Raw genomic sequence first — 17173 nt, forward strand, 5'->3', positions numbered from 1 at the left:
TAGTTTCAGCTGGAGAAAAAAGGAGGGAAATATCAGCTAGAAAGAAGGGGGAAAATTTAATGTTGTATTTCAGCATTTTCATAACAAAATTATTCTATCTTTGTTTTGAAATTGACCTGTCTTTTGTAAAGGGGGATTAAAAATATGGTTAAATAACCCAAAATAAAATATTTTGACTTCAGTAAATTATTTATAATTGACCTGAAATCAGTATTTTCTCCTCAGTCTTTCTACTTGTCTACCAAACCAAAAAAATACTGTTCATACAAGGCATAGGCTTTTAATTCATTACAGTGAAGTAGAGATGAAGAATACAGAAGGGGAACTCACATATATCATCTTTTTGGGATACCAGCAGTAGGGATGTAAATATAGTTTTAAAAAATTGTTTAACCTTCTCTAATTATATGGGTTAAATGATTAAGTGACAACACAGTAGCTTGGAGACAGCTGCTGCTGGGAGCTATTCCAAGCTGCTGGGACCTTTTCACTGGGAGGAACAGGGATGGGGGGAGGTGGGCAATTTCAGCTGGCATTGATGAGTCATAGAATCATAGAAGTCGGGTCAGAAGGGACCTTGTAGATCTTCAAGTCCGACCCTCTGCCTGGGCAGGAGAAAAAACTGGACTCAGGTGATCCCAGCTAGGTAGGCATCAAGCGTCCTCTTAAAGACCCCAGGGTAGGAGCCAGCACCACTTCCCTTGGAAGTTGGTTCCAGATCCTAGCCACCCTGACTGTGAAGTAGTTCTTACGGATGTCTAATCTAAACCTACTCTCCAACAACTTGTGGCCGTTATTCCTTGTTATGCCAGGGGGTGCTAGGGGAAACCAGGCCTCTCCCAAACCCTTCTGGTCCCCCCCTAGTGAGTTTATAGACAGTCACCAGGTCCCCCCTCAGCCTTCTCTTGTGAGTCCATAGGCTGTTTGATGTTTTCCTCTTAGGCTCTGGGTATTAGTTACCCTTCCTCCTTGCTCCTCCCTCCTAGCTGCCGTACTGCCTTCTGATTCCTACTGGGGCACCACATGGCTTCCCTTCCCCATTTCCCTGCCAGACTGCACCTGCTCAGAGCCAGAGGATAACCAGTAAGCTAACCAATTATTGCTCCGCTTATCGGTTAATTAATTGTTTAACCTTTTATATCCCTAATCAACACTGGAACAGTGGTATAACAGTACTGAAAATTCAGATGAATACTGGTATTTACAGTCTCCTCTATATTCATATGTCTGAAATAACTGGCTTGTTAGAAACTTGATAAAAAAAATTAGAAATGTTTTGTATTCTCACAGACTCCCTGTTAGAAGAATTTGGAGTTTAAGATGTATTGTTACGTAGCTGCCTCTATTTACAAGCTGATCTAGGAATAGCCAGCCGATGCTTGCAGAATTTCACATCTTACTCTGCAAGGTACAATAAGTCCTGACAGAATTTGGCCTTGAAGTAGCAGAGGGCAGTTATTTAATGAACAGATCAGAGGTTTGTGGCTCTGAAAACTGTATTTGATTCCTGTCTTCTCTTCTGACTTCAATTGCTGTATAACCCTGGATACATCATTTACTTCTGTGTGTCTGATTTCTCATGTTTAAAGTAAAGATACAAGTACCATCCTCCTTCGTAATATGGCTGGAGGTATTAGGGGAAAAACCACTATTTAAGAACTTTGTTTTATTAATAAAGATATTTCTCAGTTGAGAACCCAACCAAAAGATGCAGTTTTATGCCTTGGCTCTCTCTCTCATAAATAGGCTCTGTGCATCCAAGCATTCCAGGTCACTAGGAGGAGCAGAGATTGTATGTTTAAAACAGATACTAGATTAAACAAACGAAACTCATTAAATGAAGCCTCTGGATTTTGGGACAGGCTAGCTTATGTTCATAATAAATTTTATTGATGAATATCAGATGTGCTACTTTTTATTTTTGACTTCCATAACTTCCAGTTCAGCTGTATAAGCGGCATTTAGTGTTGTTTTTATTTGTAAGCAAGATATGAACTGCAATACAGTGTAGTTGATATTATTCTAAAAAATCCACTGTACTGTATATAATACATTTTGCCCATTCAATAAAGAACTAGTAGAAGAAAATATAAGATGAGGGTGGGGGTTAACACTGTTTAGTAAAAGAACTGTTTCTTGTTGTTTTGTTGTTTAATTGTATTAATTTTTATTTTTTCCTCCAAGATGGTTTAGAAAAGTGGACATGTCAAATACATAGACTGTGCCAGATTTCAGACTTTATTGGCTAGTTGGCTTGGGCTTTTGTTTATTACCTAGAATTTAACAGAAAGTGACACGAAGCATAGAAATGTAATCAGTTGGGCTATAACAGAGAAACAATGAAGTTAAACACTTTCTTGGCAGTGTGATGTAGTTTGATCCATTCTGCAAATGTAATTTATTTGTACATCTGTCAATAACTATAAAGCAGTGTCCAATAATGAGGACAGCAGGGATTTAAGCTGGGGTTTATTTTTATGTTTGACATAAAAGGTCAACTTTTGGGAATGGGACTGAAAATTAACATTTCTTGAGAATTATTTTTCCCTTTATTGAGGTTATCTCTTAATTCCAGCAATATTCTCTGTTTGATAAGCAGACAGAGTATACATTTTGATTTATGTAAGGGAGGCAGAAGGTGGTACAACTTAAAAAATTTTAACTGGCATTGCATTCTGCTGATAAGAATGGGAGTTTATGCAGCACAGAAAAGATTACATTTGGTAGAATTGGGAAGCAAATTGTATTTACAAAAGATAGGATGATTTTCCTAATAGGTGTTCAGAACATACCATTCATGCTTGCTTTCTGCTGAGCTTTACTAGAAATAACTTCATTAAAAAAGAACAGATCTGATTGAAAGCAAAAGCATTCACCTCTTACAGATACTTGTCTAAAGGGTTTGCATTAAATTTTGTTGATGGGAGCACACCAATATTTTATGTTGCATCCATATGAGATAGTAAAGTGGAAAATAAAAATATAAATAGTATACTAGATTGCTTCATGCTTCAGCCACTTGAATTACTAGATTTATATCTGCAATTATGGAAGAGATGTTACAGTATGATATTCTGACAATAACTGTCAGAAACACAATGCAAAAATATATGTTTACGTTATTCTTGAAGTTAAAGATATCGAAATCACAGTTGCAAGCCCAGAACATCTCTTCCCTATGGTTATCTTGGTTTTAATAGAACCAAAGTACATTTTTAGCAACCAGTTTGCATGGAACATTATTTATTACAGGACAAAATTGTAAATGTATAATATGTAACATGATTTCTTGCATTTTAATATATGGCTGTCTATTGTGAAGTAAATAATAGTATTGTGTTACTGTTGCACTGTTTCTGTTACTATTGTAACAGCCAATTATAGGTCAACAAGCAATAGAATTACTCAGTTCTGAAAAAATGCTACCTCTAATTCCTTTCTCTTTTTTTACTTTGTACAGATTTTGGAGTTAGTGAAAGGTATGCATTACCAACTGGCCTGTCAGAAATACTTTGAGTTGACACATGATGTAAGTAAATACTTAATTTTTATCATACAGTGATCAGAATGTCTTTGTCTTTCTAGAATGACTTCTAGAAAGGGCCTTGGAAATAATGCATAAAACTCTGGAGCCTCTGCATTTGTCATATGCATAATTGGCTGTTTGGCCTTGTTTTTGTGACTTAATCAGTATATGTACTTAGATGCTTTTATTCCAGGTGTTTTGAATTATTTTTGCATAAAATATTTCATATATGTGTGTGTGTAATTTGTCTCTAAGGTACCACCCTGCTCTGCCTTCTGCCTGAGTTCAGAGTAGCATGGCTAACTATCTCTATAATATTGCTATATCAAAGAGTGATATGATATGTCAAAACTAAATTATGTTTGCCTCCTGAAAGTGTCAATACTGTTGTCAAGTAAGCCACTGAATATTCAATATTTAAAAACGTTTTTGAAAGTCTGTGTTTTAATTAATATTTTAAAGAACAATAAAAGATAAAGGAAGTGGGGAATGGCACTACAACTGATTTCCAATGAAAATATGTTAAGATTTTTTTTTTACTGTAAGGCATCTCTTAAACACAGGGGTGGTATCGTAATTAATGTGTAATGATTAATGATTTAAAGACTTTGTACTTGGTTTTCTTTTTCAGTTTGATTTTTATATTTTATATTGTAATTATATGGTGTTAGTTTTTAAATTAGGAAATAAAATAAACATTTGCAATTACAGTTTCTCCCTCCTTTGCTTAGTTTCCTTCAATAGACACTAGATTGTTTTTTAATATGAAGAATATTAGAAGTGCCCTTTAAAAAGACTAAGGGGAGATTTTCTTTTTTATGAATGTATGTTGTCCCAATTGCTGTAGCATCTGAGGCAGGGGCAAAATATGGCCCATGGGACAGATACGACCCACCAGGCCGGATGCAACCCACCATTCTATCTGGCCCACAGGGCCCCTAAAAAATTTAGAAAATTAACATTTATCTGCCCCTTGCTGCCTGTTCAAGAAGACAGGAGCCGGTAGCAGGACCCAGCAGCTGTAGCAGCAAGGCCAGCCCAGCCCTACCCCACCCCCAACCCCCAGCTGGAAGCCCCTGCATAGCAGAGGCTTCTGGCCCCATCTCCCTGTGCCCAAGAAGGAAATTCAGATAAGAATGTGGTGGGAGAGGGGGAGGAGCAGGAGGTGGGGGAGGACTTAGTGCGATTGCCCCAGTCTTCAGGGCCGGGTCAGCTCCTGCTGAGTTTACAGTCCTGGCCATGCAGTTGGGAATCATGTGGCAGCAGTGTGCAGGAAAGCAGGGAAATGGTGGTTGTAGGCAAGGGAGTGAGTGGTAGCGAGCAGGCACATGGGAATGTGGGGCCTGCGCCAGTACCCTTGGGCCAATGCCCCGGTGTGGAGCACGGGCTGGCAGGGGCTCTATGGAGCCAGGCTGGAGTGTGCCAGCAGGGAGGGGGGGAGCTGGCCTGGCTCCCTAGAGCCCCTGCCAACCTGGGCCCCATGCTCCTATTGCCCTATGCTGGGCCTCCACCAGCTCTGGCTCTGGCACAAGTCCCTTGCTCCTGCCCAGTTCTTGCTGTGCTCCTGTGTGTCCCCTTGCTGCCACTCATGCCCCCCCACTCCTGCCACTGCCATTTCCCCACTTTGCTGCCCACAGCTGCCTGCCTGCCAGCTGCTCCAAAATCATGTGGTTCCCAGCTGCATTTCCGGACTGCAGGACTTGGGAACCCCCACAATTCTCGGCTGGCTCTGCGTGGTGCTGGCTGGGCTGGGCCTGCTCCCGCTGTGTCCTAGGGTCTTGGCCATGCAGCTGGGACGTGGTGCCAGAGCAGCGAATGGGGCAGGAGCTACAAAGCAGCAGGAAAGGGGCAGCGGTGGCAGATGGGAGGGCAAAGTTGTGGCGAGCATGGGGCCCACACCAGTGTCCTAAGGCCAGGAGCGGCAGGAGAGAGTGTGTGAGAGGGAGACTGCCATACACACCCAATCATCCTCCCCTTCCACACATGCTACAAGCCTCCCCAGCACCCTCCCTCACTCTCATCCTCCCACAAACCCCATATCCACCCACACCCCACATATCCATACACACTTGCACATGCTCCCTCATGCCATACACACCCACACCCCCTAACCCCATTGTGGCAAGGGGCAAGCTCAGGGCCGGGTCTTAAACTCAACCTTCCCACCTGTCTATATGGGGCAGTCTGCCGAGTCTCACCTCTCACTATTTGCTGGTTTAATAAATTGGTGTTCTAAATGGGAGGCCACCCATTATAATGCCCTGATGACAGGAGACACTATCCACGATCCATGCTGTCTGTATACTGTGGCCCATGTCTGTGGGCTTAAGGCCAGGCCAGACTAAGTATGTTGTTAGGCCTCTTACATACTGCACCATTCAGGGCCACACTCATGCCACCCCCTTGCACTGGGGCCTCTGACACACTGCCTATTCTTACCAGGCCTCTCTGACGCTGCCCTGTTTCTGGACCACATACACCCTTCCCTGCTCCCTCTGAGTGACCACATAGGCCATCAGGCTTAACTCTCCACTCCTTGGTCAGCCCTGGCACAGTCTTTTGGGTCTCTCCCGTGACCCTTATCTGCAGAGTGGCTGGGCAGTTTACCAAAGTCTGGACTGAATCTGCCTCTAGCCCCTCACCAGACCACTCCACTCCTTCCCTGGGCCAACACTCTGCCCCTACACTGGGGCCCCGGGGTCATACAACCCTGTAGTCTCAGGTGCCTCTCTTGTCACAGGCCAGTTGGGCACTGTGAGTGTATCAATTTAGTTGCAGACTGACTGAGTGCTGTAATTGTATTAGCCACTGGGCTGTTTAGTTCAGGATCGAGGAGGCTGGGTTGAAAGTGAAGGAAAGACAAGTTTTACTTATAACCGTAAAAATAAATTTTACCTATAACAGCAAAATAACAACAAGAAATATGTTTAAGCAGCAAAAAATAGTTTGCATGTATAACAGTTAATAGAAATGTTAAGCTAATAAACAGACATAACAATAAAAGTTAAAAATTGGTAGTGATAATAAAAACAGACAGACCAATTGACAAAGAATTTCCACTTGGTTAGCAACTTTTCGATAGTCCCTCAGTGTTAGGTACACGTCAGGTTGATCCAGCGAAGTCAGATGTCCCCAATCCACACGGTCGGAGGGAGCACCGAGGAAGGTTCCTTAGTCAGGATCTGGCCCTCACTCACACTGGGAGTCTGCAGTCTGGGCTTAGAACAGCAATGACCATTCTGTTCTGTCCTATTTACTGGTCACCTAACGCGCATGTTCCTTTATATCCTGTCCTATGCTAATCTGTTGGCTTTAGAGCCACTCACTATCTTACCTTATGGCTGTTACCCTATGGGGTTAAAAGGTGTTAGAAATTATTATAATAGGTTACTGCCTAAGCTTGGGTTTACCCAATAAGCAAATCATACCACATCACTTGGGTCTGAGATTAGCATTTTTCCTGCCCAAGTTCAACCTACTTAGAATTTTTTTGAAATGTGGGCCCCATTTTTTAAATTATACTTCTGGTTAGGTTTGTCAATCTTACTGACCTTTAAGCAAAAATTTATTAAATCAGCTAAGTTTGCAGTTTTATTTTTTAGTTCTGCTTTTTGAAACTCATGTTAGTCATAAGATCAGTACAAACAGTTAAATATAACATTATGCTTATGCTTCTGACAGACAGGATGCGTCTGCGGGAAGCAGTTTCATAAGCTTTGTCCTAGCCAATATTTATTATGTGCTTTTACCAGATACTCAAAAAGCAGATCCTTTTTTTGCTATAAGTTGCTCATTAACCCTTTTGGTTGTGGCCATCACACTCTCTCTAGGTGTGCCTGGCTTCAATTCTGCCCTCTCACTAGGGCCTACCGTCTTGCATCCTCTTTGGGTTCAGGTACTTCTCTGTAAGTGTGCCTGGCTCCAACTCCTGAGTCTTACAACCCTATGGGCTCAGGTGCCTCTCACCCCTACCCTCACAATAACCAACCAGATGGTGGGGGCTGGAGTTAAGGTGCCCCTAACTGCCTTTCACTGGGGAGGTAACTGGTTTGACGTTTCTTGAGGACTCCCTCACCAAAGGGAGTCCCACCAGGCCACCCTTCCCCAGCAGGGTGCAGTTTCAGGTCATGCCCTGGACCAGGAGCCTCCTGCCACCTCGTAGTTCCTGCTCTTACCTCCAAGATGTTCCTGAGCAGCAGCTCAGCCAGAAGTTATTACTTCTTTGACTGCTTGCAGCAAACTGCTGCCTGTGCCCTGTTTGCCTAAACTTAAATGGCAGCCTAATCTGAGCTGTCTTGCACCTGTCTGCTCCTAGCCTTAAAGTGGCAGGCACCCAAAAATGCCTTGCCACACCCATACAGACCCACACCTATCCACCTTCCACACACACCCATATCTTCCCCCATACCCTGCTTACCCACACACTTATAACCCGTAACAAACCTATACCCACCCCCTACCCAAACCCCCACCCTGCCACAATATACAAGAGTAAGACTTCATTTTAAGGTATTATACAATCATCTCCATGTACACTATGCAAACACTAGTAAATCAGGACAAAAATATTTTTGGAAATCAAATTAATGGATGTTATAGGTAAATATTTGATTTTTTTTTTAGAATATAATTAGGTATTTTTCTGATTTGGAGGTGACAAACCCCCTTGCTGAAAGGAATACTTTTGGTGGCAAAGTGTGGGACTTCTGGTAGCAAAGGTCAGGGGTTAAGGGGTGGGACTTCTGTGCCCAAGATGGTGACTGGGGGGGTGGGGCACCAGTCAAGGGGTGGGCCTACCCTTGCAGCCCTCAACAGCTTGTCAAACCTCGGTAACAACCCCCAGCCAAAATAATTGCCTGCCCCTGATTTGAGGACTTGAACCCTTCAGTAAGTTAATCCTCACAATTCTTCTGAGTGATGAGTAAGTATTATTATAATTCAGTCTAAAAGTGGCCCAGAGATGACAAGTGTTTCACCCAAGATGATATATTAAAGTTGATGCTGAGTAAGGGCTTGCCTTCTAGATCTGTCAAATCCAACACCAGTCCCTAACTCCTCTGCAACAGGTATTATTAAAATGTTAAGTGTATTTTGTCGTTTAAATAACAGTTCTGGTCTTAATCTATAATTCAGAGTTTTGTTGGCATAGGTATATTAGGGATGTGAAACTGGTTAGTCTGTGCCAGTGAAAACCCTCACATAGACAGTTACTGGTTTATACCATACCAGCAGGAGAACTTGTTTCCTGGTATAAGCTGCATCTCTACTGGAGGGACTTGTTGGTTTAGCTTTGCTGATGTATACAGCAAACACTTTAAAATAGGCTAAAATACTCATGCTCAGTCCCTGGTGTGCAGGCCAGATGCAACTCCCAGTGCCATGACATCTGTCCCAGGGGACTTCCCATGGATCCTGTGTGGAGCCCTGTGGGCTATAGCTCTGCGTGCTAGATTGGGCATGCAGGCAGTGTTGGTCCTGGCACACAGGGGCAGAGCGAGCCCCTGGAGACCAGTCCCAGCTGGATGGGGCATCATGTTACTCCATGCTGCTTCTGTGTCATGGGAATTTGGCCCTGGGGTCCTGTACTGCCCCTACCTGGCTAGGATTAGACAAGGCTGATGGAAATGGCTTGATGCCTATGCCTCAACTTTAGCATTTGGTGGCAGCACAGGGATCAACCCTGCACTATTCATCTGGCTTGTGGGGCTAAAATTGTGATAGCACTGTTTTAAAACATAACCAAGTCCTGTGTAATTCTGGTATACATTTGGTGATGATTTTAGGATAAGTGTGTGCTGGGACCTGAGTTGTTTGTCAAGAGAGAACACAGCAGCGCTGAATCAGTTTATAGTTACTTGAGTCACTGATGTTGTGTGCTGTTTGCTAATTTAAAATTGTTTTTGTGGGTACTTGTTTGCTTAGAAGGATACAAAGCCTTTCATTTCTAGGTTAGCTATCCAAATTCAGTGTGATTTAACGTTAATTAAAGTGCAGCCTGAAAGTTGTTCATTAGCCTGTGTAGGATTGATTTATTGATCCCCGTGCAAATTTTTGTTCTTAGGTTTTTACAGCATAAAAACTGCCTTCATAATTACAGCAAAGCCGTGATTATTTAAATTTTTAGGCATGTTGAATTTTAGATTCATTCCTGATTTTTAAATGTCTGAACAAAAATTATTTTTCATCTAAAAATTTGAATATATAATTGTTTTGAATGTTCTTCTCTGATGAGCCATATTTTCAAAAGCGCCTAAGTGACTACAACTGCTTACAGGTATGAAAAAAGAAAACCAAACAGTGCTTTACTTTAAGCTCTGTGTGCCCCTGCACCAAGCACAGCACATGCCCAGAAGAGGCATTGCATTAATTTGACCTAGCTTGCTCAGTCTTTGTATAGATCACGTGCTTCGGCAAGGTTTTTTGGTGCTTTTATCTAATAGCTTATTGACGCAGTTGTAGATAAAAGCCCCACTAAAGCACCCAGTTGATACATATGCTGGGTAGCCAGGTTGAACTAAAGTGTTTTTGCTTCTGGTAAAGTGCTAACACCCTCCGCACCCCCCAGTCTGTCAGCAGCCTACATTAATCAGGGCATTTTTACATGTGATTTCAGACCTGGCACCATGCACTTTAATTAGCGAGCTGCACTAATTAAAAGTGCTGCATATCATGTGTATCAGTGTTGCCACGCATCCCCATGCTGAAAAAATGGCAGTAGGGCACTTTAAACTAAAGCTCATTGGATGTGTTTAATTTCATAGATTTCATAGAGATTAGGGCTGGAAGGGACCTTGGAAGATCATCGACTCCAGCCCCCCTTCCCCAGGGGCAGGAAGTCAGCAGGGATCATAGAATCCCAGCAAGATAAACATCCAGATGTCTCCTGAAAGCGTTCAAAGTAGGTGCTTGAACCACCTCCAGTGGCAGTCTATTCCAAACCTTGGGGGCTTGGACTGTAAAGAAGTTCTTCCTTATGTCCAGCTTGAAATGGTCATGGAGGAGTTTGTGAGTGTTCAGCCTTGTCATCCATTGGTGAACAGATGTTCCCCCAGATCCTGGTGAGCACCCCGATAAACTTATTGGTGGCCACCAGATCACCCCTGAGCCTGTGCTTTTGCAGGCTGAAGAGTTTTGTAGTTTCATAGTTGGTAGGGTCGGAAGGGACCTGAGCAGATCATCAAGTCCAGCCCCCTGCCATGGGGAGGAAAGAATGCTGGGGTCAAACAGTCCTGGCTAGGTGATTATCTAGCCTCCTTTTGAAGACCCCCAGGGTAGGAGCAAGCACCACTTCCCTTGGAAGTTGGTTCCAGCTCCTAGCCTCTCTGACTGTGAAGTAGTGCCTCCTGATATCTAGCCTGAATCTACTCTCAGTCAACTTATGGCCGTTATTCCCCATTACTCCCGGTAGTGCTCGGGGGAACAGGAACTCTCCCATAGCCTGCTGGCCCCCCTTGGCCAGTTTGTAAATGCCACCAGATCCCCTCTCAGCGTTCTCTTGTGGAGGTTGAACAGGTTCAGGTCCTGTAGCCTCCACTCGTAGGGCCTGCCTTGCTGCCCTCGATCATGCAAGTGGCCCTCCTCTGGACCCTCTCAATGCTATCCACATCCCTCCAGAAGTGCAGTGCCCAGAACTGGACACAGTATTCCAACTGTAGCCTATCCAGTTTCGCATAGAGGGGGAGGATCACCTCCTTGAACCTGCTCGTGATGCATCTGTGGATGAATGACAAGGTGTGGTTAGCTTTCCTGACTGTCTCCACATTGGCAGCCCATGTTCATTTTGGAATCAGTAATGACTCCAAGATCCTTTTCTGCCTCTGTGCTGACGAGAAGGGAGTTCCCCAGCCTGTAGGTATGCTGCTGGTTCTTCCTCCCTAGGTACAGTACCTTCAGTATTGAATCCTATCCTGTTCTTATCTGCCCACACCTGTAGCCTGTTTAGATGTAGGTGCAGTCTGTTCCTCTTCTCCAGTGTGCCCACTTCTCCCCACATCTTGGTGTCATCCGCGAATTTGAACAAGGTACTTTTCACCCCCTTGTCCAAGTCACTGATGAAGATGTTGAACAATGTGGGCCCAAGGACCAAGCCCTGGGGGGACCCCACTGCCAATGTACCTCCAGGTCAAAAAAGTCCCATTCACCACCACTCTCTGGGTGCAGCCCTCCAGCCAATTTGTGACCCATTTGACTGCGTAGGCATCGATGCCACAGTCACCTAATTTTTTAATGAGAATGGGGTGAGAGACTGTATCGAAGGCCTTCCTAAAGTCCAGAAAGACTATGTCCACCACGACACCTGTGTCCAAGGATTTGGTGACCTGGTCATAGAAGGCCACCAGGTTGATCTGACAGGACTTGCCTCGATTGAACCCATGTTGGTTGCCCCTAAGCATGATCTCCCCTTCTGGTCCTTCACAGATGTTCTCCTGGATAATTTTCTCAAAGAGCTTCCCCAGGACTGAGGTAAGACTAATAGGCCTATAGTTCCCTGGGTCCTCCTTCTTCCCTTTTTTGAAAATGGGGACCACGTTGGCCCTTTTCCAGTCCTCCAGCACCTCACCAGAGCACCATGAGTGCTCATAAAGCTGTGCCAGGGGTCCTGCAATGACCTCTGGGTTGGAGATTGTCCGGACCTGCTGATTTAAACCCATGGGCCTATTCCCATGAGAAGTTCCTTGACTAGGTTCTCACTGACCCTGGGCCTGGCAGCGCCTGCCCCGAGTCCATCGGGAATCCCAGTGTGGGGGATGCCCCAGTCCCTGCTCAAAAAGATGGAGGCAAAGGAATTGTTAGAGGTTAGCTTTGTCATCTGGGGTGACCACCAGATTTCCTAGCGTATCCTGCACAGGCCCTACGTTACCCGGTACCTTCTTTTTACCCCCATTGTATTTAAAAAAGGACTTCTTGTTATCCTTGATCTGGGTTGCTAGTCCCAGTTCCATCTCCGCCTTAGCCTTCCTAACAGCCCCACTACAGTCTTGAGCAATGGAGGTATAATCTTCCTTGGTGATGGCCTCTCCCTTCCATTGCGTGTACGCCTCCTTTTTAGCTTTGAGATGTTCCTGGATGCTTTTGGTGAGCCATGGCGGCTTTTGAGCACTCTTGCCCCCTTTGATCCGCGTGGGGATTGTCACCCTTTGGGCTTGGAGGATCGTCTCCTTAAAGAATGACCACTCTTCCTGGACACTGAACTCCCCTCCCCTTCGGGACCTCAGTGCCTCCCCAACAAGTCTCCTTAGCTTATTGAAATCTGTCCTCCTGAAGCCTAGGGCTGCTGCCTTGCTGCAGGCCTTTGACACTCTGTGCTGGATGGTGAATTTCAATAGGTGATGATCGCTGTCGCCCAGGTGGTTGAGAACCCGCAGTCCACTCACCAGGTGTTTACCCATGGCCAGGACCAGGTCCAACAGGGCATTTCCCCTTGTGGGACTGTGCACCTCCTGGGTTAGATGGAGGGTCCTGTAACTCAGCTAGAAACCTACATGAGCAGTCAGACCTGGTTGACTGCTCTTCCCAGGAGATGCCTGGGTAGTTTAGGTTACCTGTGATGACCATGTCCCTTGACTTAACTGCCTCTGCGAGCTGACCTGAGAATTCCTGGTCCAGCTCTTCCCCCTGGTTGGGTGGCCTGTAGTAAATTCCTGCCGTTAAGTCCCTTTTCCCCTGGCCCCCTTGTATACGGATCCACAGCACTTCAGTCTGCCCCTCCTCTGACCTAGTGGCTCTCAGCCTGTCTTCATAAGGTCTGTTTTCCTGATGTTTGATAATGTGCGTGGGTCTCCTCTGCACCCTCTTGAGCTTCTCCACATCCTTCTTGAATTCTGGAGCCCAAAACTGGATGCAGTACTCCAGCTGTGGCCTCACCAAGGCTGAGTACAATGGGAGAATGACGTCCTGGGATTTGCTTGAGAAGCATCTATGAATGTAAGCCAGCATTTTGCCTGCTTTACTAGCAGCAGTATCACATTGAAGGATCATGTAAATCTTGTGGTTAATCATGACCCCCAAGTCCCTCTTCTCCATAGCCCTTGACCACCTTGGTCCAACCCCTTGGCTGGACAGAATGGGAGGTCCCCGAGTCCTCCCTTGTCCTGGAGGGTGACTGTGATCTACCCTCTGCCTCCAGGGGGAGAAGGGCCTGGCAGTAGGAGTCTGTTTCCTGTTCACCATCCCTGATGGCATGCAGTCTCTGGACTGCGGCCTGGAGCTCCTCCAGCTGGCGTGTCAGAGACCCCAAAAAGGAGCAGAACTCACAAGGGGAGGTGGCTATGCTCCTGGACCCCAGAGCCTGGAAAAATGTCAGGCAGCCCCCTGCAGCTGAGAGCCCGGGGTTCCGTCTGCGTGGAGCCTGGAAGCATGGGCTCTGTCTGGGTTGAGGCCTCTGAGGTGCGGGGCGGGGCACAGACCCCTTGGGGACCCTTGGTGTGCAGTGTGTGCCCATCCACATGATGCCGCTGGTAGGCTGGCTGCAGCTTGGACTGGCTACCCTAGGGGGTTTGCAGGCAGGGCCTTGGGCCCTCCCGCTCGCCCTCCTGCACAAACTCCCATGCTAACTCGCACACCGGGCCCAGAAGCACACCTACGCGCCTTTCAAAGCACAACGCTGCCATTTTGTAATCATGGAGATGCGTAGCAATGCTGATACCCATGACGCATGAGAGTGCCGAAGAACATCAATTTCCGTGCTCCAGCAGGCTCCCACGTATGTAGGAGCCCTCGGGTTTTTAAGTCCCAATGAAGAACATTTAGCTCTTCAAGGCACTTCTGACACTTCAGTGGTTAGTGAAAATAACCCTTTCAAGATAGGCTATGTGTCATCCTTTATTATCTCAACACTGCACATCTCCAGTGGCTAAATTGGTGACCTCTGTTTCCACATTGGATAAACTTTTGTGTTTCATGAGCACCAAGTTCACTTACATTCACAGTGGGTGAAAAGAGAAAAGGATTTAACCAGATTTGACAGCATTAAGTATAATACTCTGAAGAGCTGTATAAGGGCTGAATTTGTTTTTCTGACCCTTTGCCTCCTAAACTGATGTGCTGGGAGTGCAGTTCATTAAACAGTGACACTGCAAGATGTATGTATGATTGATCTTAAAAGAGTACATAAGTTTAGGAAAATGGGAGAATTGGGGGAATGAAAAGGTATAGGTAACTACAGCTTGTTACAACAATGCATGTCATTCATTAAAGCAGCACACTCTACTTAAAAGGTTTTATGGTGAAATAATGTTCCATCTTTAATGAAGATGAATTGTGAAATTGAACTATCATCACATCTCAGTTCTTCAATGTCAGATGGTCTTTACTGTCTTCATTATCATTGTGCCTGGGCTTTAGGACTCTCCAGAATTCCCAGCCTCTGTGTGTGACACACATAATAGTTTTTTCTTGTGGCTTTTAAAACTACTAGACTAAACATTTAAAACATATTTGACTTTGAGGGGAGTTTAAAGGAGAGCAACTCTGCTTCTCCCTCCTCTTCAGACATAGCAAAGGCAGGCTGCAGAAACCCTAGCCGCTGTATAGCCAAGAGCTACACCAAGAGTTAAGCAACTTCAGTAACACTAAGTCCAGCTGGTATGTGGGCAGCTGTATGTCTGATTTTTCACTGTAACTTGCGGAAACAACCATCACTGAGCCCAGACCAGAGTCAGTGGCATGGAACCTGAATACGTTTTACAAAAGGCATAGGGCTCCTGTTTCATTTGCAGAACAAGTAGGAAAGTTTCACTTAATCACTGGTAAAACATGAGATATGCCCCCATTAAAATCTAGACTTTTTTTCTCTAAGCCAGCATATAAGTATGGTCAATTGTGGGATGGTCAGGAAGGTCACAAAATGTTACTTCTTGTGTCACAAGCTGTTTTACTTGCAAGAACTTAGCTGCTACAAAAGTTACCACCTCTGGTAGCAGGTCTTATCCTAATGATTTATCTCTAGTGGCTCAACCCCTCATTTTGTGCAGTGAGCCCCCACTCAACCCAAGACCCAAACATCTATATTGTTAGTGTTTTTCAGCTTTGGAAATTACTGGTGGGAATTATTTCTAAGCAGCAATTCTAATGCCAAGCATCAGAACAAAGGTTAGCCCCCAGGTGCTCTGGGTATGGGGGACACCCACTATGTATGTTATCTATTAAAGGTCATAGGTTGGTTAGAATTTTACTTGTCTTGACCTTTATTTATTTATTTATTTTACTTATTTTGTTATTCCAAGTTACAAGATTTATTTTTCTCCTAAGCAGCAGGATGAGGAAAGAAACTGTCTTCTGTAGTACATGGGTATAATGCTTTAATCTACTGGGATATGAAGCCCATTCTAGTAGTTTAAATTTTTAGTTAATTAGATAATTCTTTTTTTTGGTGAAATTAATAGTTCAATCTTTATTGCATTGCAAAAAGAATGGCTTAATGGACTCTGTATAGGCTGTTCAGAGAATTGCTGCTTTGAAATATCTTTTCTTCTTTAATGGCCTGTGAAAAGGGATTAAATGGCTTTAATTCCATAAAGTTTCAAGTATTGTTAGACAGTATAATCTTGTAGTACTGTAATTTTTACAGTGTTTCCGTGGGGTTTTTTATATATAAGAACTTTACCAGGAACAAAGAAATACCATCAGATACTTGAAGCTTGTGATCAGGTATATTTAGTCAAATACAGAGATAAAGTCAGTCTAGCCCAAAATACAAACATTATCAAAATCATCACCATCGATAGCAAACTATCAACTGGAAATTAAATAATTTCTGTACTATAGGAATAGATGTTTGATGCTTCAGCTGCATTGTCTTCAGTTCCAGTTTCACAAATATACATGGCTTACACACACACGTACACATACACACACAGGGATGTAAGGGGCCCCTACATGTTACAATTAACATGTTAGTTGTGGCATAAATGGCAAAAGTGCTACATGTGCACCCAATATAAGGTGCCATAAAATGAACATTTTTATGGCTGGTTTGTATGGCTGCTTAAATTTAATGTGTGGCATGTGCACACTGCACTGGGGACCAGGACATAGGCAGTTGGCATAATTATTAGACCAGTGAGGGAGAGCAGGGGCCTGGGGCTGGGCTGGAGGGCTGGAGCCAATATTACTAAAACCAGAGGGAAATCCAGGGGCAGAGTGCACAATACAATCCAGGGTCAGGATCCGGGGATCAGATGCCAAGTACCAGTCTGAAGGATTATCCATAGGGTGAAGTCGAAGAGCAGAACCAAACTGGAGTCAGGAGCCAAGACGTTTGCCACAGCAGAACTGTTGTCTGGTGTGTGACCCCAGGGGCCCAGCTGGTGTTTAAATGGATAGGTAGACTCCCAGCACCAGCAGCCAATCAGGATGCTTGCTACTCTGAAACTGGGACAGAGTTGATTAGCTGAGGCTTACTGTAGGTGTGACTGAGGTACCTGGCCCATGCTGCCTGATCAGAGTCCTGGCCCTGGGGCCAGGCGAACAGTCAGGTGATTGTCTACCCCAACTCCAGATCACGCTGGACTGCAGGCATCCAGCTTTTAACTTACCAGTGAGTGGGGAGTTCGGAGTCATGGTCTGGAACTCCCCCTTTACTGGCAAATAAAAGGAGCATAATTGGGATCTGATCCCTGATTCTGTGTAGCATGGCAGAAAGTATGA

The 17173-nt window shown here is 44.7% G+C and overlaps 1 protein-coding gene across 3 annotated transcripts in view; it reads left to right on the forward strand.

The window, feature by feature from the left end:
• PRIM2 (DNA primase subunit 2) overlaps positions 1-17173 on the forward strand; it is a 238641-nt gene that overhangs the window by 213239 nt on the left and 8229 nt on the right. For all 3 annotated transcript variants that reach the window (XM_090034474.1, XM_090034477.1, XM_090034482.1), the window contains one exon: positions 3461-3529. In XM_090034474.1, the coding sequence (XP_089890600.1) occupies positions 3461-3529 (69 nt within the window). The remainder of the gene's footprint in view (positions 1-3460; positions 3530-17173) is intronic.

The sequence above is a fragment of the Crocodylus siamensis genome, chromosome 1, assembly GCF_052110815.1.
Source record: "Crocodylus siamensis isolate JL-2025a chromosome 1, ASM5211081v1, whole genome shotgun sequence".
Classification (NCBI taxonomy): domain Eukaryota; kingdom Metazoa; phylum Chordata; order Crocodylia; family Crocodylidae; genus Crocodylus; species Crocodylus siamensis.